Genomic DNA, 23525 nt, shown 5'->3' with positions numbered 1-23525 from the left:
TGAACAATTCCTATGGAGGGAGTGGCAGCCATAATAGTGGAATTACATGCAGGCTTCAGGGCCATTGACGCGCGATTCGATGGTCTGGTTGCCCATCTCAACACTATGCACGGTCGATTGGAGCAACACAAGACCTGCATTGATGCAGCGGAGAGGCGTCTCAGAGCTGGAGGACACACGGACAGATATAGCCAAACGTCTTGACCGCACAGAATGCCTTCTCAAAACAACGATTGCGAAGGCTGAGGATTTGGAGGCAATGTCACGCTGCAACAATCTCCGGATAGCCGGAGTGGTTGAGTCTACTAACACAGGCCCCATGGAGACATGTGGAACGGCTCCTGGTCGAGCTCTTTGGCAGAGACAATCTTTCCACCACTTTTGGAGTGGAACAAGCCCATAGAAGACTGGCCACAAGATCTGTTCCAGGTGCTCCCCCACGCCTATTCATAGCACAGCTACTCCATTATCGTGACCGGGACGTCCCCTTGCGCAGGGCCAGAGAGGTTGGAGACCTGCAGTTTCAGGGGATGTCACTGTCCCTATACCCTGACTTCACACTGGTAGTACAGGAGGCCAGGCATACATTCCAGGAGATCAAGCGAACTTTGAAAGAAAAAAACATTCACTATGCCATGCTATACCCCTCCGCATTTAGATTAATGGCAAAACCTCCATTTTTGATACACCTGCAGATGTGGCTGGGTTCTGGAAGCGTCACAAATCTGCAAGAAGGTTCTTCCCCTGGAAAATAACTCTATTCCCTGTGGTTCTGCAAAGACCAGACTGGTGAGCTTTCCGCGTGCGAGAATGGCCCAAAAGATTTGCCAAACTAGAGGCAGACTGGACAGGATCGTTTTTCTGGTTTTCTCTCCCTTTCTCTCATCTATATCATTACGGATGTCAAGATTGCTGTTCTTCTCTCTGTCAAATGCTGTTGCGTATATATTGTGTACTATTGATGTTGATCTAAGTGGTCTGCTAGGGGCGTCGCTGCCCCATTAGGAGATCCCCTAACCCTTTTTGTTCGCTTCTTTGTGAATTATGATATTTTGGGTTTCACCGGATGCAGATTGGGTGGCTATCCAATGCGGGAGAAGGGTGGTGGGTTGGCAGTTCACATTGTATAGTTTGAAGTTTGATTATAACTTATAGGTCATTGCCCTACGTACTACGCGGCTGATTAGCCTCCCATACACAAGTGCTTTAATTCATATACTGCAACTACCGCTGTAGGGGGGCCCGGGGAGGGGAGGGGTAGAGCTGGAGCAGCAATGCATGACATAGAATATGAGGGGTCTATCAAATTCACATAAGGGGAGGCAAGTTCTCGCCTATTTGGTTAGACACAAAGTGCAAATTGCCTTCTTACAGGAGACCCACTATGCTCTGACCTCTGACAATCGATTTGCTGCTACCTGCTATCAATAGGTTTTTTGCTAGCTACAGCACCTATTCCCGTGAAGTCTAAGTCCTGATTCATAAGTTGTTGCCCTTCACGACCCAGACAGTGATTGTGGATCCTGAGGGAAAGTACTTGTTGGTTTCGGGATGTTTGGGCCCAAAGCAGGTACTCCTGATCAATGTATACGCCCCGAACGTGGACACCCGTGGTTTCCTTGCTAAAATTACCACACACACCTCTAACATACCAATTGACTCCATTATAGTTCGGGGTGACTTTAACCCCACACTGCAGCCCGCTTCAGACACAACGGGCACAGGTCATATTACAAAACCGTACTCTACAGAGAAACTTGAAATTCTACTGAGCACATATCTACTGTTCGATGCCTGGCGACATCGACATGCTACTGACAATGGCTTCTCTTTTTACTCCACACCACACGGCACATGGTCTCATATAGAGCAGTGGTATGTAACCCCAGACACTGTGCGCCCCTATAGATCTTCCCAGCTGACGCTTTACTTGATGCTGTTTTTAGAAGTGAGGTGCAGGATGCAATCACTGAATACTTCCGGACCAATCTGGGTTCTGAGTCTCATTACGCCACTCTGTGGGAGGCCTTCAATATATATATATATATGTGGGGCGTTTGCATAGCTAAGCAGGCTGGAGTGCTCCGCTCCATCCGCCGGGATCTCGATACTACTGAACAGGTGTTGTGAGACCTGGATGCCTTGCCACTGGTGGGGGCCACTCTCGCCCCCCCCCCCCCCGCCTGTCGCATCAACGTGCAAAGCTATTGGGCGACTTTCAGGAACTGGCCACTCGCGAGACTTGCCTATTTGGGGAAATATGCAAGCGCTCGTGTCTATGGTGAGGGACAGAGACAGGAGGACATCGCCGTCCGGCTGCTTACCCCATCCCCGCCCCCACAACACACCGCATACATCACTCAAATCCAAACAGAGGAAGGCATCTCCGTCACTCAGTGCACTGACATCCTCTGCACTTTCCGGTCATATTACACTTGGCTATACACTAAACGCCGACTGGCGCTGCCCTCTTAGATTATTTTGAGGAGATTGCTATGGTGTGGATTGAGGAGAGACAGTGACAATTTTCGGCATCGCCTATTGGCGCAGATGAGATAACCAATGCTATTGACAGCCTGGATGGCTCTTGTGCCCCCGGCACAGATGGTCTTACAGGCGTATTTTAAAAAAACACACAAAACTCTTCTAGTCCAGCATCTTCTGGAGGTGTATGCGACACTGGACTCGGACGAGCTCCCTCCCACCATGAGAGAAGCCATTGTAACTCTGCTCCTTAAACCGGGTAAAATCACCCAATAGATGTGCTTCATATAGGCCTCTATTACTTCCAAACCAAAACTACAAGACATTGGCGAAGGTAATCGCGATGCGAATATCACTCCTAATTGGTCAGATCGTCTACCCTCTTCAAACAGGATTTGTCCCGAATCAATCGACCACTGTAAATCTATGCACGCTATTTGCAGTAATTAATCAAATTGATCCAGCTCTGCCCGCTGCTGCAATTTTGTTGGACGTCCAAAAGGCGTTTGACTCCTTGGAGTGGCCTTTCCATTACGCATCACTCAGCAAAATGTGCTTCCCGAATAATTTCTGTGCCCTTATACGACTTCTGTATGCTAATCTGGTTGCTACTTCAGTGTCATTGGGGAGCTTTCGGCCCAATTCCCCCTGTCACCTGGTACCAGACAGAGGTGCCCACTCTGGCCCCTGCTATTCATCATCACGAATAGGGTACATGCGTCATTTTTAGGAGCGGCACTTTCAGCGGGGGCTTGGATTCCATCAGGGTCCTCTGCTGACTTCCCTATACGTGGATAATATCCATCAAAACGAAAAGGTACTCCTGCAGAAAATTAAGAAACTTTTCGATTCCTGGTCCCCAAAATTTATCACGTGGTGGGGGAGAATCGAAACTATCAAGATGATGGTCACTCCTTTAGTTAACTATCTCATAAGTATGCTGCCACTCATCTTAACTGACTCCTTTCACCATAAACTTGATACTCTACTAACATCCTTCCTTTGGCGCGGCAAAAAAGCTCGAATTAGCATACGTAAACTAAGGCTTGATAAGACACTGGGGGGCGTAAATCTGGCTGATTTTCGTCTCTACCAATGCGCCTTTTTGGCAAAGCAAGGCCTCCTTGGGATTTCTCCTCCTGATAATTACACACCAGTGTGGTTGGAAGTAGAAAGGGCCCTCCTCAATAACATACATCACCTATCATTTCTCACGGCTAACCGCCTTATCGCCACCCACTCGAGATCCATCTTTAAGAACACTAAATTGGCTCTCTTAAAATTAGACAAGGCCATGGATGTTAGGGTGAAAGGTTCCAATTTGGAATCAATTTGGCTAAACTCCAAATTTCTTTATAACGGTAAACCACTTTCCCTTGATCCCTGGTACTAATCCGGTATTTTCTTCCCCCAACAATTAGAAAATAATGCTTACCCACTGTCGTTCACGGAACTACAGTCTAGATTCCAACTAGCTGATATTGAATTTTATAATTTCCTGAAAGTGAGGGCTGCCATTGCGAAATCCAGACTATTCCCCATCGTTACCCTCATTTGCATCAAAACTTAATAAACTTGGCCATCAGGTTTCCCAGATTTACCACCTCTTGCGCCCCAAATCATCCACGCTTAACTCTAAGGTTGTTGATTATTGGAACGCGCTCTTGGTTAATCAGCTAACAGATGATTCGTGGCCCCCTTTATGGAAGTCAGTTGCACGCAACAAGATTTCCCCAATTTTATCACAAAGGAAATTCTGGCTATTACACAAGGCTTTCTGGACACCAGCTAGGTTGTTCTCCATGGGGATCCGGGAAGATGACAAGTGTTGGAACTGTAATCAGGACAGGGGTGATTTAGCCCACCTCATTTTACACTGTTCTGCTGTGAAACCTTTCTGGGATAGAGTCTACCTATTTTTATCTACGCTGTTTCACTGTGTAATCCCTAGGACTCTTTCGTCTGTGGTTTCTGCTTTTTTACAGGTGGATCTGCAGTCGGAGGATGATCGAGCTCTCCTTGATCTACTGTTGATTTCTGCAGTCAAAACGGTACTCTCCAACTGGAAGGACACCACCAAGGCCTCTTACAACTGCTGGATGAACTGGGTCATACACCTCAGGGGGGATGATAACATGGTCTTGCAAAACTCCCCCTGGAAATCACCCACGAGGAGTATATGGTCTACCCTGGACGTTTACTTTGCCACCCATAAGCCACCTTGACTTCATTTTGTGATATGAATATTCATTTGTGCCCTCACTTTTATGAATGTGTCATGGTCTGATACTTATACACTATATTATACAGTATTTCGGGATTGTGGTGCTAGACATTCTCCTCTCTCCCCTCTCTTCTCTCTTCGGGCTTCCTTTCCTCTTTTCCTCCTTTATTCTTCTTTTCTTCCTTCCTTTTCGGAGCCGGGGATCAACTGGTTACTTCAATGTTTACATGTGCGCCTAATGCTGGCACTCGTCTATTGACCAATCTGTACTCCAGCTCCTGTACATTGAGCTGTCAGACCTGCTCCCAGCTCCTGTTTGTTCTTCTTTTTACAAAATTTTCCAATAAAGATATTTTGAAATCCAAAAGGCGTTTGACTCCTTAGAGGGGCCTTTCCATTACGCATCACTCAGCAAAATGTGCTTCCCGAATAATTTCTGTGCCCTTATACGACTTCTGTATGCTAATCTGGTTGCTACTTCAGAGTCATTGGGGAGCTCTCGGCCAAATTCCCCCTGTCACCTGGTACCAGACAGAGGTGCCCACTCTGGCCCCTGCTATTCATCATCACGAATAGGGTACATGCGTCATTTTTAGGAGCGGCACTTTCAGCGGGGGCTTGGATTCCATCAGGGTCCTCTGCTGACTTCCCTATACGTGGATAATATCCTTTTGCTTGTGCAAGAGGCTGCGACCAATCTTTCTGCAATTATTCAGGAAGTGGGGAGATTTGGCATTTTTTCTGGCCTAGTTATCAATTGGTCTAAATGTGAGATCTTTTCTTTGACGGACGCTACACTTCCATTCACGCAGGACTTTCCCCTGCACTGGTGTACTGACACACTCAGATATTTCGGCATCTTCTTACACCGCACAGCATCGGAGGTCATTTGCCTTAATTATGGCCCGCCATAAATAGTCTTGCGGCACAGGTAGTACACTGGATAACGCTTCCATCAATCGCTGGCAGGATTGCGATTATTGAGATGGTGGTCCAGCACCAGTTTTTATACTGGTTTTTAAATATTCCCATCCCACTCACTACTACTTTTTCAATACCCTTCGAAGCATGCTGATACGGCTGGTCTGGGCTGGGGGGCTGGCTCGGGTGGGATGGCAGACGGTCAGTCTTTTGCACTGGGAGGTTTCAGAGCGCCCGACTTCTATTTATACTATTTAGTCGCACATTCACACTATTCTTATTTTTGGTATCACGAAGATGTGCGATTACGGTTCCCGACGCCTGAATATTCGCAGGAACGCCTTTATCCTCTTTCCACTATCCTCCCACGTAGTCTGTCAAGAACGCCAGCGGAGATTAACACATACAAACCACATGCTGGGCTTGGGAGCGACTTCGTAGATACATGAAATTGGCTACTTGTACTCCTCACATCTACCCATACTTTATAATCCATGGCTGTCCGAGACCACCGAAGCCCTGACTCAGCGCGTGCTTTCCCATTGTCTGTTCCGAACCACTGGAGATATGTTTAGTGGCGGCCAGATGAGCTCAGTTACAGATTTGACAGAGGGACACGGCATATCCATTTTAGATCGATTTCTTGTGCATAGAACTTGGGCCTCGCTGACTTCTGCAATACGGCCCTTGATGACGGAGCCGCCAAGTTTCCCCCTCTGTGTACAATAATCACGTCACCCGACAACATACATTAGTCTCCAGACTATATCATCTTGCACAATCACTACGTGATTGGGAGGTTGCGGGCGGCGTGGCTTGGGAGGGAGACTTAGGGCACCCCTTGACAGACAAGACATGGGTATATTGCTGTGAACAGACTCGCAATGTGTCTAACAACTACAAGCACAAACTCCTGCACTTCAAATAAATACATAGGGTCTATGTCATCCCCACACTTCTTGCATAAATAGATTGCACAAAGCTAGACAATTGTCAGAGATGACACTCACCCCCAGTTACAGATCTTGGTTGAATCCATCATCATTCTTTAGCTCACTTCTCCACCTCAGTCAGTTCAGACCCAACTATATGCAAATCAGCCTTGACCATGTGCCTCATGGGAACAGTCCAGCACGAACTGTCAAGCAAGGTCTTCCCTGAACCGGAAATAAGCATCCTGGGACCGGTTTTGGGGTAACTCCCCTCATCAGCCAGGCTAGCTTGAATCCAGTGGCAAAGTGAGCAAGGGACCTACATCTGGGCATACACTGCCAACTTAGGGCGAGCAAAGCAAACACAAGGAGATGATGGACCGTGTGAAGGCAGTTCTTCTTGCTGCTAGTAGGTCAGTCTCAAACTAGAACATTCTGAACACATTAAATCAGTCCTGCTCATTCTTAAATGCTTCCCTAACAATCCAAAAATGTATTCAAGGTGCCTGCGTAGTTCATAAAATATTCAGCTTGGGGCTACAAGACATCCATCTAAAAAATGGATATGAATCCACTACGTGAATGCTAAGCATAGGTATGGAATTAAATTTCTGCTACTAGGACAAACTCCTCCTAGAATACTTTTAACAGTAACTTAAACCTTCTTAAAGTCAGTTCATAGCATGTAGCCATTTTGACAGTATGTTTTTCTTATTTTTTGTAGAAAACTGTAGAAATCTAAAAACTGCTTTTTAGTATATTAATTTGAGCAACATTGTATGCATCTAAACTAACATCACTGTAATACTGCACGTGTATATTTTCTTGTGCTCCTTTACACAATTGTATGGAATTTCAAAGCAGTCTGCTACACAGCTGAATGTGGTTTATGCTGTATAAAATAAAAGACAAAAAACTGCTGGTAATGCGGTCAAATTCTTAAATAAAAAAGTATTTAATAAATTCTTAAATAAAAAAAAAGTCTTTCATCAAAGTAAATAAAAGTTTCCAACAAGCCTAGAAAAGGTAGCTAAAAAATAATCATGCGCTATTATAGAATATACCTCACCTTCCCAGGTTTCCACATATATTTTTCTGCACCAAATGAAAAGGAAAAGCATGCCAGATAAGGCAAACTGGGAGCAGGTGTTCGCCAATGCAGAGCCTCTACAAAGAGAAAAGAAATAACACATTTGAGGAGTGTTCCAAATTGTTAGTCTTTTATTGGACATGCTCCTGTTTTTTCTTAATGGGTTCCTAAATAAAAACATTATAATCATGGCACAAGAAGGTTTGGAAATAAATTATATCAGGATATGGATATTCAAATTTCCATCTGAGTCGTAAGTATTGTAATTGTTTGTAAATATTAAATAAAGCATTAACATGCTCATACTCCTCTAGTTTTAGGAGGCATGTTGCAAAGAAAGAGTTCATTACAATTACAAACACTGAATGCATATGAAAAAAATGTATTTCAGGTTTCACAATTTAATGAAGCATATTTTAAAACCATAGCCAATTAAAAATAAAAATGGTTCGAAACAAAAAGTAGCATTGCTGGCTAAAACACTAAAAACGCCCCCCCTCCCCCGCCCCCCCTTTAAAAAAAAAAAAAAAAAAGGAAAAATGGGAAAAAATCATTTGCAATATTATAGCATACTTGGGAGGACAATACACACCCATCATAGACATTTTGGGCCCGATTATCAAACTGCACTTTGTAGTACACAAACGTACTACAAAACGCAATTCACAACCTACATGCAGAGTCATTAAACGGCACATGTACCGTATGAATTTCGAGGGTAAGTTTACCTTTCTGAATCAGGCAGTTGGTGCTGGTGAGAAGTTAACATTCCCTAACCATCATTACCTCTTCATACGGATTCATAAACACTTAATAACATCACAAAATCACTCCTAAATATGTTGGGTAAGCCATAGGTAATGGAAAAAGAAAACAGACCAAAATAGCAGAAATGACCAAAAGAAACATGCTAGGCTTAGTCCTGGTTCTACATCATAGGAATCGTCGTTGAAATAAAATGCTTGAATGCTATGCACAGTGGGGGCTTGGCTGCCCGCTGGAGGCCCTGATACGCACAGTCGAAAGCCATGCTCAGCAAAGGAGTTGGCTGAATAGGATTTAAAATAAATAAATGAAATTCACTGAAAAAATACCAAGGGTGAAAAAGATGTTAAAGCTAGGGTGGTAATAAGATCTTAGTTTATGTTAAAAACAAAAAAAAGAAAGGTTAAAATAATGTTATAGTAGGGTGTGGAATAATGCAACAACTAACGTTTAAAAAACAAAACGCACTGAAATTCGACATTTCTAGTTTACTAAGCTAGCTAGAACTTATGTTTGTCGGAGGACATTTGGCCTATCGTAAAATCTCTACACAGAGAGATTTAGCTATTCAAACTGACTTCAGGAGCCATGCTGCCAAATTTAGCAGTCAAGTTCTGATGTTGGAATTGTCCCTGAAGTCTGGTTAGTAAACCTGATTTGGGTGGCAACCTCACATGCAGGTTGATGCACCATTGTAACAATTCTGGGTACCACCACTGTCTCCGCCATCGTGGAGCAATAAGAATCTTCCTTCGTGGAGAAGGAGTTTCACTATCACAGTGGATTTGAATGGTACTGGGAGACATAAGGAAAGGAATTCCTATGATCCAGCCATCAAAAGGGCATTGCCCCTTGATCCATTTGTTGGTCGCCTGGATGAGTAGTCTCTGCATTTTCAGTTTTGTGCTCTGCAAAAAGGTTTAAAGGAGGTTGTTCCTGGCTCTTCAAAACTTTATTCTCCAGGATCCATTTTTGGATTAGTAGCTGTGAGGAGCCATCACCTGGCAGTGTTTTGCTCTTTTCCTGAAATGTTGTGATGTCGCGTACCTGTGCGAATGTATATTATTAGTTGGGGTGGTTGGAAGACCTCATTAAGCAATAATGTCACTATTCTTTATCAGTTCCAATTAGATCACTTTAATTTAACCTTCGCTCAGCCCTGGGTAGCTGTGATCCAGAGCGGTCAAGCTTAACTCAAAGTCTTCACAAGTAAAACAGTAAATTTCCTATTTAAAGCAAAAAGACAAAACAATAATCAGCAGAGATGTGCAGTTTTTAATATTGCAGTGGCATGTGGATATGCTTTCGCACATAGTAATCCAACTCCATTTGTCCTTCATTCGCCTTCAAAGCTCCAGATCCAAGTTAAAAACAAAACAACATATACGAGTAACTGAAATAAACATGCAACGCTGGCCTCTAAAGTGAAATACAGTATGCTCTCGGACGCTTCATGCTGTTTAGAAAGATTGGGACACTTGAGTTATAATGTGTTCGTTTAATTTCTGATCTCAAACCTAAACAAAGTTCTACCCTAAAAGTCATCAACATGATTAGGTCTAGTTTATTCCTTACATAGTATTGGCATATAAAAAATAGCTACATGTCAAGTACTTTTCATGACTGCTTTTAAATAAAATATACACAATTACACGAAAAAGGGTACATTTTAAACTACTACATTATCTCGTTGAATAGATAGATTCTGGAAACACGGTGTCAACACATTAGTTCCAAGAATACCAAATGGGAATAAACACTATATTGTGCAACTGGGCTCGGTACGGATGTATAAGTTATGAACATTGACATGAGGCAGGGAGATTAAGAGATGGTTAGACGGTTTAAATATTTTTTCACACAAGCTAACAGTATCCATTATGTTCGAGGTTTTTGTTTTCTGGTCGAACACGTATAGTTTCTTTAAAAAGGTTTTGGGATCACAGCTTTCCATAAAGACAAAACTGGCTTACGGGTGGCTATTGTGCCACCCGTAAGCACCGATATAGTGGGCACAGCAGGGCCGCTGGCGCGAAAAAGACGTGCATGAGCTTTGGAGGGCAGGAGGCTAACACTGAACCCTCCTGTCAACTTGAACTTCTATTGCCTTGTGATCAGGGAGAAATATGAACCATCGAGTACCCAATTAATAGCCTTTGAAATAAATTTAAAAATATGTGCTGTAAAACGAGTTATGATAGCGGTGATGTAAACTTTGAGGCATCGTTCCAAATAAAATACAACTTCACTTCCAACATAAAGGGAAAACCCTATTACCGGAACATTCTGAAAGCTTTTGGCGCGTTCTACGAAAATAATCACCTCACCTACCTCAATTCAGGGAATAAGTTTGCTGTATGCAGACACGTCATACATTCGGCGAGGTTTCCTGCCCTCTAAGAGTTTGTCGACGATTCGGCGTACTAATGCGCAAAAGCTATTCCCTGCCAGACAGCCATATGCGAAGCCTGTTGGTGCACATTTTACACCATGACGCAGCTCGCCTGATAAAAAAGATCAGCGGAAAAAAATACCCCCTGCATTATCTATGCACATTTGAGGCATAGCCCTTTTTGAAACATTTACTTCTATGTGTTCCCAGTACACACCATCTATAAACAGTCTGTGGCGTGTCTGCTGTCCTACGTATGGGTATACTGTGCAGATTTGTAAAGCACACTGCCAACCTGTGAGGGTATCCTGGCTCCGAGCAGGTGAGACTCTAACCAACCCTATGGCCTAGTGCGGCTACTTGAAACACCAGGCCTTCAGCTCCTTGAGGAATTCAAGAAGTGAGAAGGAGGTTCTTATGTGTAGCAGCAGGTCGTTCTACGCTTAAGGAGCAATGAAGGAGAAGGCTCGACCGCCAGATCTTGGTTTCCGTATGCGTTGGATGCGTGCAAGTAGGAGTCTGGACGAGCAAACATGTCTGGAAGTTTTGTGAAAGAGGATGTGATTGTTGAGGTATGCTGGGCCAGTGTCATGTAGTGCTTTGAAAGTGCGAATGAGGACTTTGAATTGTGCTTGTTTATGTACGGGGAGCTAGTGGAGCTCCTTCAGGTGTGGTGTAATGAGTGTGTGGCGTGGGAGGTTGAGAGTGATTCTGGCTGCAGATTTCTGAATGGTCGGCAGCCTTTGGGTGACCCTTTTGTTGATCCCAGCATAGAGGGAGTTGCTGTAGTCCAGCTTGTTGTGGACCAGGGCGCATGCAACAGTTTTCCGTGTGCTGATGGGAAGCCATTTGAAAACTTCATTATTATTTTCAGGGTATAGAAGCATGAGGCAGTGACGCCGTTGACTTGGGCGGTCATGTCAAGTTTTCTGTTGATGATTATCCTGGGGTTCTTGCTGTGGGTGGGTGTCAGTCTTAGCTCTGTTGGCCACCAGGTGAAGTCCCACGGTGAAGCGCTCTTCCTGAAGATCACGATTTCGGTCATGTCGGTGTTCAGCTTCAGATAGTTGGTATGTGTAGAGCTTAAAGTGAAAGTATAGACGTGCTGGTACTCTGTACAGAGTACTTGTTTGATCCTGAAAAGGGTTGATACTCTCCCATCATATGTAGTATGACAGTGCTGAGAAGTGCAGGTACTCTTCCCTTTCAAATTAAAGAAGTGCAGGTACTCAGTACCAGAGAGTACTTGCCCATTTAAATGGCGCAGGTCTGTGATTTGGGGTGCAGGTTCAGGCTCCTTTAATTTAATTTAATTGTGGGTTTATATAGCGCTACAATCGACTCCCGGAGGAGTATCTCCGCGCTTCGACCGCTGGGGAACCCGTCCTGGCTCACCCTGAGAGATGGTCCCTAATGGGTATCTCTAAGGTGCAACCAAGCATCCCCAGCGGTCTGGGGGGGCCGTTGTGAAGATGAGGCAAGCTAATGCCCAGAGTTGCAGAGTGTGGTCCCTGACTGGAGTAGGCACCGAGGCGAGAATTATCGAGCCCGCTGACCCTGGTCCACGACCCTGCCGCGTCGGGAATCGAACCCTGGTCCCAGGCCGTCCTCTGCTTACGGGTCTGCCGCCTCTAACCAGTGAGCCACACCTCTCCACTCCTCTCCTTGAAGCTTTACTCTACGAAACATGCTAAAGCATTCAGTCTTCCCATAAAGCAACTTGGCACCCTACTCCCTGGGACTCAATCTCTTATTAATTTTTTATTTAAACTATGTAGAGACAGTTGGAATAATGGCGAAAATGTATACAACACTAAAATAAATAAAAAATTACATCCAGGATATTTTTAAGTAGAAAGAAAATGGTGGATATACCCATCACGGATTTACCCTTTACAGAGACACCGCCAAGGTGACCGTATCAGTGGGCATCAATAATACGGAGGATCCCCTCCGTGCCACTTCTTACATCAATTGAGTGGTTGATCTCTCTTTTATCAAGTTCATTTTGTACCTCTGGGATACAGATGTCATCAGCTGTGCTCGCAGAACCTAGTTCAAGGCGCCCATGCCGCAGTTCTGATGCAAAGCACCAGTTTTTATTTTTTTATTTTCAGGGTTTCCTTTGCAGACATACTGAATGTACCTGCTTCTAGGTCCAGTAACAAAGAAAGCAAAACTCCAGTCTAATAATATTTCACTCCCCATCCTCTGCCAATACTGGGTTTTGTAAAGAACTGCTGAGTATCCGAGCACATTTTGCTGTAATTGTAACATTTGCCCATCATTTCGGTTCCAAGTCTTCAGAATATTAATCATTACAGCCACTTTGAAAAGTTGGACATATCACTTTTCTGCTATTAGGATCGTCTCTTCAGTTGCTTCTTTGGGTGCTCTTGGGCGAATGAGATGTTTCACAGCTCTGCCAATTCATATGAAGAGCAGATATCACACAGTGGCAGTGAACAGCTGAGAACCACTTAGTAAGTGAATTTCCAGCTCATCTTTCGAGGCACTGACCAGTCGATGTCCATTAAGTGGTGCGAAAATACCGAAGGACATTAGCACCAGACTCGGCAAATGTGGCTTTTAGGTTCTTCTCGGCACAAGAACCCTCCCATTAAAGCTACCGTCCCTTCCTCAGAGTGAAATTTGTTTTTAGTTGGCATGCCGGATATCTAACCCGCGGTGCCCTATATGGCCCAATGACCTCTGACTGTATAGCTGTGTGAAGGGTGCAGCAGAGGCTTTGGGCTCAGACAGCACCACGGTGGGTGCTTCATAACCAATTCTGTAACAGTGCAGTTCACGTCTTTGGCAGCACCTAGTCTTGCGGCAACTAGCACCAGGGTCTTGGCTGTGGACACTAGGGTGTCTATATAATGGACCAATAAAAGTAAGTCAGAAGGATTTTAAATGATTTTAGCACACAGGGGTCGTGCTGTGCCCCAGGGTACCCCTGGAAATATTTTTCATATACTTTTGCTGAAAGGGGGTGGGGGGGGGGTCTCTTTAGGACCTAACCACATGGCCCTGGAGGTCTGAGCGTGACCACTGTGTCCCCTTATGTTCCTACTGCAAACAAATTCCCAGAGTCCTATAATGGCTGCCACATGCCACAGCATTCTGCTAATAGCTCCAGCAATCCAACAAATCATAGCTGGGATCAGGAAAATCACTTGGAACAAGTCCGTTCAGGAAAACCTAGCCATTGGAGACATAGTTTGCCTCCAGGAAACTTGAGCACAGACAACAACTCCCATGACAGGCTACTATGAGCTTCTGAAAACAGCCACCAAAAAGAACATCTTTGGGCACCTGTCGGGAGGATTATTGGTGTTTGTAAAACACGCCTGCAAGTTAGTTGCCAATGAAATATCTGTTAAATCACCAGAGATACAAGCAATACGATTACAAGGAATAAGGCAGAACTAAGAACCTCGCAGAATGTTGTTAATAAATTGTTATACAAGTCCAGTGCAGATCCAGAAGAAAGATTTTATTGAGTTGTTTGCAGGGACACTGGAAGATTTCCTGACCGCTTATGATAAGACACCTTGTGCTCATTGCTGGAGACTTCAACATGAGTGGCCTGGAAGGGAAAATTGAATTGAACAAGCATACAAGCAGGCCAAACGCTCTTTTGCGTTTCTCCAGAATAAATTATTTTCAACCCACACACTGAAAGTGACACGCAATCCGTCCAGGCAACACAAACCCACATTTAAAATTATATCCACAATCGACTACATATTTGTCAGCGAACAGCTAGGAGACAGATAGTGGGATTTCCAAGAGGATGACAGAAGTGAAAGTAATCACAGGCCACTGCCTGTCATTCTACATCTGACAGTAAGTCAGACGGCCACACTTCAAGTGATAGGAGGTACAATGTGCAATGAGCGGGAAAAGGATCTTCGAAGAATCAAATGGTCAACAAATCTCGGTGATAACCTGAAGGTGTGGGATGAAACACAGAAAAATAGCTTAAAGACGGCCATCTCATTTTTAGTATCAAGAATAGCAGAACTGCAGCAGACCCTGGGGAAGTACAATGCAAGACCCAGAGAAAGAATGTGGAAATGACACAGCATGGGCTCCGTTGATATGAAGGTCTGGTTAAGAGCAAATACAACCTCCAAAAGGTACTGAGAGTAAAGGAAAAAGGAGGCAAAGCACTAGAAGGCCCATCCGCAGCTGCCGGAAGGTCAGCATATAAAAAAGAACTATGGGAGAATAAAATGAAACATATGGAAGGAGAATGTTTTCAATGTTGAAAGAAAGGAACAACACAAGAATGCAGAGATAAATAAATCGGCTAAAAAGCCAAGGTTGGTCAAAGGAGATCGGCGTTGCCAAAAAAGATTGGGAAAGACACGTCAAACAACTATGCACCAAAGAATCAGCTGAGGGTATTGTTGAAGGGAGTAGACCAGAAGAAGCTAGCTATAACATCGAAGGCACCCAAGCAATGAAAGAAGAAGCCACCAACCTCGATAATAGAAGCAAGGGTGCAGTTACCATCATAACCTAAAGGCACTCAAATTACTGAGGGTGAAGTCAAGAAACTCATTGAAAAAATGATCCCAATGGGATCCCAGCTCTAGTATTTGAAACAGCCCAGGTATTTTCCATCCCGATGTTGACCTAAGTTTTGAACAGGATTATCTGACAATGATACCGCAGTCTTGAAGAGGTTCAATGTTACATCCCATACATAAAATGGGATGCCGATCAGATCCAACCTAATTATAGACTGGTGGCCCTACTTGATATAGAAGCTAAGGCGTTTGCACAGGTTTTACTAAAGGAGTTAGGAGTCTTGGGCAGAAGAAAAAAGAAATCCTCCCAACCCATCAGTCAGGTTTCAGGCCAAATAGCTCTACAATGGATAGCAACACAGCATTGGCACATTTTTCAAAACATGCAATTATGAAAGGTAAACCGCCCTTGTTCTGTCTGTTCTAGATTACAGTATGGCATTCAACACGGTGGATCGAGAAAGACTCTGGTGGAAATTTTCATCTTGGGGGATCCTGCCCAAGCTCCTTAAGGTCATCATATCTCTACACCAGGAAACACGGGTGCAGGTTTAAACTAGCCCTACAACAGTAACAACTAGACAAGCCACTAACAACGAGCTGAAGCAGGGGTGCGTTTTGACCCAGTTACTCTTCAATCTATACACTGCAGACATGGGGCAGCCTGGCAGCTCCTAAATTGGGGAAGGTGAGATTCCCAATCCTACAATATGCGGATGATACAGTGATAATGGATCACACAAGGGTGGGTCTACAGAGAACTTTAAAAGCACTGCATGGCTTTAATCAAGAAAACCACCTGCTAGTCAACGAAGGCAAAACTAAAATAATCATGTTTGGAAAATACCCAAAAAAGAAGCTTGCTCACTGGAAGCTGGGCGATCAGCACTTTGGCATAACCACCGCCTATAATTATCTCTGGGTAAGGTTTTCAGAGAATGCAAGAGCTGGCACACATCTAAAGCACCTGAGGGGAAAGGCAGACCAAACCATCCATTCACTGAGGCAACTGGGACAACAACTTAAGTCCAACTGCTGATCCAATGCAGACAGTCCTGAAAGCTAAACTTATCCTGGCAATCAGTTATGGCCACCTGGCCTTCCCGGGTGCGCTGAACAGTCTTATAACAGCAGCACAGGCTAAATCCTATAAATCAGTGTTGCTAGCCCCACGGCAAGCCAGAAGAGCAAGTATAAGACAGGAGTTAGGCCTCAGGTGGCCCGAGCTTGTGCTTCAAGGGGATTTTCTTAAATCTTACATTAGAATTTTGAGAGCCTGAGAAAACTCACTCAAACATCACTTGGGAGCGATCTTCAAGGAAGAACACTCACGTGGCATCTAGAGCCGGAGCAAGCTATAGGCAGTTGGAGGATACAAGCTGAAAGCCTGCACTTGCCCTCAATTCCGATATCAGCATGGAAAAAGGTGGTGAAGAGGCAGGTACAGACTATTTAATTTGAAATGGATTTGGGAACTCTGCAGTTTAAATCCATCACCACGGCATTGGATGCAACATACATCCCAGGGAAAGCCCAGCCTTATCTACATGAAGCATTTTCAGTCCAGGCACGCAGGAAAATGCTCTTCACGCGGCTTATAGCGCTATGAATAACTGTCTTTAACACAGCATGAGCGCAAAAGGGGGAAAACGTTGCATGCAGGCTATGTTTATACAGGAAAGAATCATGGTTGGATTTGTTGTGCTGTTGCCCTACCCTAGCAAAAGATTGTCAATGCTTGGTACGCCCAATTTTTCAGGCCAAAGGTCTGAGAACGTGTATGGAAGCCTTGGATCTGTGTTTTACTAAATCTGACGCAACTAACTTAGCTAGTATGGCTGGAATGACAAAGTTCACGCACACAATTAGGCTGGCACTTGATGAGCAGTCTCGGGATTAACAAATTTGGGGACAGGTTAACATACAGCATGTACTAATTAGCAAAAAGTATTTTTCTATACACTAAGGCACGTTGGCATGAAAAAGCTCTATTACTGCACTTAGAATTTGTAAGTGGGAGGGATTAGCACCATCATTCGGGGGCCATCAGTCATCGCACATTAACTGAAGCGGAGGGATAAGACTAACAACAGGGAGATTAAACAAGCTAACTCAGCAGAGATCTAACTAAAATTAGATAGGGAAAACTCCATTTACTAACCCTCCTATCTGAGCAAAGCACTTTAAATCACTCACTTGGTCTTGTGGAATACTCCATCAAATTGGGATAGTGGAAACTGCATCTTAAAATAATAAATATATTAAAAAGTCCCAATCTGCTGAAGCATTCTATTCTATCCCTTTGGTCGCGACCGATTGATTTTTATATACAAGTTTTACCGTGGGATAATTTTGGCACAAAACATATTACAATATTAATTTAGTATGGTTTTATCCGTAAGGAAAATAAGTAGAATTTTAGAAGGAAACAAAACGGATGTGTTCTTTATGCTCGTGTTACTGTAATGATTTTAATTAATCGAACCCTCAATCAGCTTACTTACCGTACTCTATAAACTTTAGATAATTGTAGGTAGTATAGGGCCCACAATCTTATAATGCGTAGATTGACTATGTAGATATGTTCATGTTCAAACCAGAAACAGTGTAGTCCTAGGAACAAGTGTGATTTGGTATAGTAAAAGTTATATTGTGCACCCTTTAGTCAGCAGTGAAGTTTTAAGTGCAAGCAGTACTTCATTTAAACAAGGTAGCAACTGAGCGCAAGTATCGTGAGTTGCTGACATACATTTCAAAAAGGTTGTGGCTTAAATCAGGGGCCTGTTGCCAAAAGTATGTTAGAAAAACAGAAGTTTCTCCTTATAAGGAATATGCTACTTACCAGTATGCATCTGTTCTTGGCATGTAGAGCTGCAGATCTACACACTTTTGCATAGATCGCCATCTGGTGTTGGGCCCGGATGTTTGCAGTTTGTTTTTCCTCTTGGAAAGTCTTTGGAAGTCACTAGGTCGGTGACTCCTCCCTTGGATCGTATTGCGCATGGGCTTCGGCTCCATCCTCAGATTGTTTTTCGCCAATAGGGAAAGATGGAGCGTAGTAATAACAGTGAAGAAACCCATGTGTGTTGTATCTAAATAAGATAGACTGGAACAGATACAGGTAGGTACAGGAGGCGGGTGGCGTGTGTAGATCTGCAGCTCTACATGCCAAGAACAGATACATACTGGTAAGTAGCATATTCCGTTCGAGGCATATGAGCTGCAGATTACACACTTTTGCATAGACTATATAGCAGTTCCAAACCTTAGCGGCGAACACCAGTATCTGTTGCAGTGGTTTGAAATAGTGTTTTTAGTACAGCCTGGCCCACACTAGCTTGTTGCTTGGTTTGCACATCTACACAGTAATGTTTAGTGAAAGTGTGCGGTGTTGACCATGTAGCTGCTTTGCAGATATCATCTAATGGGATGTTCCCTAGAAAAGCCATAGAAGCCCCTATCTTTCGTGTAGATTGGGCTTTAGGGGGACCAGATAGCGTTAGTTTTGCTTTGTGGTAGCAAATCTGTATGCATTTTACAATCCACCTAGCTATTCCTGATTTCGAGATGGGGTTGCCCTTGTGTGGTGGAGAGAAAGAGACAAACAGTTGTTTGGTCTTTCTGAAAGGTTGTGTTCTCTGGATATAGTAAAGTAAGGCCCGTTTAACATCTAGCGTGTGTAGAGCCCTTTCTGCAACAGTTTGAGGTTGCGAGAAAAATACCGGTAATTCTACCGATTGGTTTAGATGGAAGGGGGAAATGACTTTGGGTAGGAATTTTGGGTTGGTACAGAGAACAACCTTGTTCTGGTTCATTTGGAGAAAAGGTTCTTGTATAGTAAGTGCTTGTATCTCACTGACCCTTCTAAGGGAAGTGATGGCTACAAGTAAAGCTGTTTTCCATGTGAGAAATTGCAGTTTGCATTTATGCAAAGGTTCGAAGGGCGGTCTAATTAGCCTTGTGAGAACTATATTTAAGTTCCACACAGGTGAGGGTGGTACTCTGGGGGGAATTATTCGTTTGAGGCCTTCCATGAAGGCTTTAATGGCAGGCACTCTGAAAAGTGATAGGTGCTGTCTGTTCTGTAGGTAAGCGGCAATTGCTGCGAGGTGTAGCCGAATGGATGTATATGCTAGGTTACACCTTTGTAGATGAAGCAAGTAGCATATGATTTGCTGTATAGATCCATCTAGAGGGTTGATTGTGTTGTTATTGCAATAAACAACAAATCCTTTCCACTTTGCAGCATAGCAGGCTCTAGTGGTAGGGCGTCTCGCTTCTCGGATGACGTTCATACAATCAGGGGGAAGGTTAAGGTATCCGAATTCTAGGATCTCAGGAGCCAGATAGCAAGGTTGAGCTGAGCTGGGTCTGGGTGTCTGATCTCTCCATGGTTCTGGGTTAGGAGGCATAGTGAGAGGTGTGGCACTACCGAAAGTTCCAGCAGAGTGGTGTACCACGGTTGTCTGGCCCACGTTGGAGCTACCAGGATCAGTGTGAGGGAATGCTGTTGTAGCTTTCGCACCACTAATGGAATTGGTGGGAGAGGTGGAAAGGCGTACGCAAATTTGTCTGACCAGTTCATCCATATCGCATTGCCTTTGGACAATGGGTGTGGGTATCTGGCGGCGAAGCTTGGGCATTTTTTGTTTTCGTGGGTGGCGAAGAGGTCTATCTGTGGATGCCCCCACATCTGAAAGAACGGGTGAAGAACCTGTGGGTGAAGTTCCCACTCGTGGATCTGCTGCGTCTGTCTGCTGAGCAGATCTGCCATGGTGTTTTGGACTCCTGGGACATGTTGGGCTAGGAGAAAGATTTTGTGTGGAATTGCCCATCTCCATATGCTCTGTGCTAGCTGAGAGAGCTGTGGAGTGTGTGTGCCGCCTTGTTTTTGAATGTAGTACATGGCCGTCATGTTGTCTGTGCGAATGAGGACTGCCTTGCCTAAAATCTGTGTTTGAAAGGATTTTAGGGCTAGGAAGATTACCAGTAACTCCAGATGGTTGATATGGAGTAACTTTTGTTGTGGCGTCCATGTGCCCTGCACTGTGAGGTGTAATAGATGAGCTCCCCAGCCGGAGAGCGATGCATCTGTTAGTATTATTTGTGGAATCGGGTCCAAGAAAGGTCGACCTCTGGAAAGATTTGTGGTGTTCCACCACTGCAGAGAGCGATGGGTGCGACCGTCTACCAATACCAGATCGGTCAGTTGCCCCTGGGCCTGGTTCCATTGGCGCGCTAAGCACTCTTGGAGTGGACGCATCTGGAGTCTTGCGTGAGGCACTATGAAAATGCAAGAGGCCATCATCCCTATTAGTTGCATAAACACTATTGCTGGAAGAGAGTGTTGAGGTATGAATCTTTGACGCAAAGCCTGAATGATTGCAATCCTGGACGGATTCGGGTAGGCTATGGCTTTTGAGGTGTGTATGGTGGCACCGAGGTATTGCTTTATGTGGGATGGTGTTAGCTGGGACTTTTGGTGGTTCATCGTGAAGCCTAGCTGGTGAAGTAGTTGGATTGTAGTGGCGGTGTGGTGTACACATTGGTTGTAGGAGGTGGCTTTTATCAGCCAGTCGTCCAAATATGGGAAGACGTGAATGTGCTGTCTTCTGAGGTGTGCCGCCACTGCCGCTAGGCACTTGGTGAATACCCTTGGTGCTGTTGTAACCCCGAATGGGAGCACCTTGAACTGGTAGTGTTGCCCGTCCACTACAAATCTGAGGTACTTTCTGTGAGAATGGTGTACCGGAATGTGAAAGTATGCGTCTTTCAAGTCCAGTGTGGTGAGAAAGTCGTTCTGGGAGAAGAGGGGAAGTACCTACTGAAGTGTTACCATGTGAAAATGGTCCGAATGTATGTATGTGTTTAGAGGCCGGAGATCTAGAATAGGTCGTAGAGACTCATCCCTTTTTGGTATTAGAAAATATAGGGAGTAGACCCCTACATTTTTCTAATTGGCGGGAACTTGTTCTATTGCCTGTTTTGTAGGAGGGAGATTACCTCCTGTTTTAGTAATGTGGAATGTTCTTGTGACATTGGGCGTTGCCTGGGTGGAATGTTTGGGGGGGGTAGATGTCAATTCTAGGCAGTATCCTGAGCGAATAATTTGGGTCACCCATTTGTCTGAAGTGATGGTCTCCCAGACTTGAAGGAAATTTTGTAGCCTGCCCCCGACCGGAGTGGGATGGTCTGGAGGGAGCGGGGGGGGGGAAGTAATTGGGTAGGCGGTGTGGCAGAGCATGCGGTATTTGTTTTGCCTCTGCCTTTATTGTTATTGCCTCTTGATAACCCCTTGTGAAGGTGGACTGAGCAGGGGATTTGTAGGAAGTGGACGCGCTATCTGAGGAGTAGCCTCTAGCCGTACCCCGAAAGTAAGAGCGGCGAAAAGAGCGTCTAGGAGGGTGTGACTGCAGTGCTCCCATAGATTTCGCCGTATCCGTGTCTTTCTTCATTTTCTCGAGGGCCTCATCTACCTTTGGACCGAATAGGTGTTCTTGGTCAAAGGGATGATTTAGAATGGAGGCCTGTACCTCAGGTTTGAAACCGGATACCCTCAGCCAAGCATGGCGACGGAGGAGGACGCTAGTGTTAATGGCCCTGGAGGCTGTGTCTGCTGCGTCTAGGGCACAGCGTATGGAGGTGTTAGTTATAGTCTTACCCTCTTGAATCAATTCATTGGCCCTATTTTTGTATCTTTCTGGAAGGTGGTGCATTATGGTTTCTAATTCATCATAATGCGCCCTATCGTATCTGGCCACTAGCGCTTGAGTGTTGGCGATACGCCATATATTGGCTGCCTGTGACGCAGTGCGCTTTCCTGACGCGTCCAGTAGCTTTGACTCTTTGTCGGGTGGTGGTGCTTCGCCTGAGAGTTTGACCTCTTCCGTGCAGTGGAAACCACTAGGGAATCTAGTGGTGCTGGCCCTTTGATATAGGCAGGATCTGTGGGGGCAGCTTTGTACTTTTTCTCTATGCGTGGGTTAATGACCCTAGCCCTGACTGGGTCCTTAAAAACCTCAGGCGCATGTTTTATCACCTGCAAAAACAACAATTGATGGACAGAATGCAGAACAATGTCATACATTCACCCCAGTACAGAGATCTGGGCCTAAATCCATCGTTTTTTTGCTCACCATGCCATTCCAGTTTTATCACCCCCTTGAGCATAGGTAGTATGGAGGTAGACCTATGTGCGGTATCAAAGGTGTCGAGGAGGAAATCCTCCTCTACTGGGTCAGTGTGTAGCTCTACCCCGTGATAATGTGCCGCCCTCTGAAGTAGGTGGTGGAAACCTAATGAGTCTTCCGGTGGAGATGGCCTGGAAGGGTAAAGGTCATCTTGTGGGACGTCTGGAATGTCTGGATTATTGTAGTTGTCCCATGGGTCTGGGGATCCTGCAGGAGTGGGGTCTTGGGGCACATCCCCTGGATCATAAAATGGGTCCCCCTGATCATCATCGTCTGGAGATGGGGTCGGGGAGCGATGAGGTGGGGGTGGAGAAGGCGGAGGGGGTGGAGGTGGTGAGGGTGGAGGTGGAGGAGGAGGTGGGGAAGGCATTCTGAAAGGGGAGGTAGAAGAGTCCTTCCTCTTTGGAGGTGGAGGTGGAGGCGGAGCCGGTTTGTCCAAATGTCTCTTTTTAGAAGAGAGTGCCAAATGTCCAGTTTTTGGATCCTTGGTAAGAGTCTTTTGCAATGGATCCGGTGTAAACAGTTCCTGTGACAAGGTTTGTTCCGTCGGCGCCGAAGGTTTCGGGGGCGATGACTTTTTAAGCTTGTCCGTGCCGCGCTTAGCACTGGGTTTGGGAACCTCCGATTTCTTGGTCGGCGCCGGCGTAGAAGTGTCGGTGCTGAGGGCCTTATGGGGTTTGGTCGGTACCGAAAGGCTGGGTTTCGACACCGAGGACTTTGGTGCGGAGCTCGGTGCCGAGGTAGAGGCCGGTCTCTTTTTCGGTGCCGAAGTGTGTTTCTCGGCACCGCTGGAGGGCTGGCTCGAGCCCGAGCCGCCGGAAGGCTTATTTGGCTTCTTTACCGGGCCCGAAGGTGGGGTGTTTGAAGCAGTGTTTCTGGTTTTGCCTAGGCCCGGAGGCGAAGGCTTGACCGAAGCCTTTTTGGGTGTCGGCGTGGGTGCGGGAGGGGGAATAGTACTCACAACCCTCTGCGCCGGGGTGATGTCC

At 45.2% G+C, this 23525-nt stretch overlaps 1 protein-coding gene across 2 annotated transcripts in view; it reads right to left on the bottom strand.

The window, feature by feature from the left end:
- Positions 1-23525, bottom strand: part of LOC146858426 (multidrug and toxin extrusion protein 2-like) — a 722400-nt gene that overhangs the window by 348782 nt on the left and 350093 nt on the right. For both annotated transcript variants that reach the window (XM_085649347.1, XM_085649348.1), the window contains one exon: positions 7631-7728. In XM_085649347.1, coding sequence (XP_085505473.1) covers positions 7631-7728 — 98 coding nt within the window. The remainder of the gene's footprint in view (positions 1-7630; positions 7729-23525) is intronic.

This window comes from Triturus cristatus, chromosome 3_2 (assembly GCF_964204655.1).
Source record: "Triturus cristatus chromosome 3_2, aTriCri1.1, whole genome shotgun sequence".
Taxonomy (NCBI): Eukaryota; Metazoa; Chordata; class Amphibia; order Caudata; family Salamandridae; genus Triturus; species Triturus cristatus.
The sequence above is the reverse complement of the archived record's forward strand: the minus strand, read 5'-3'. Positions and strand labels throughout refer to the sequence as shown.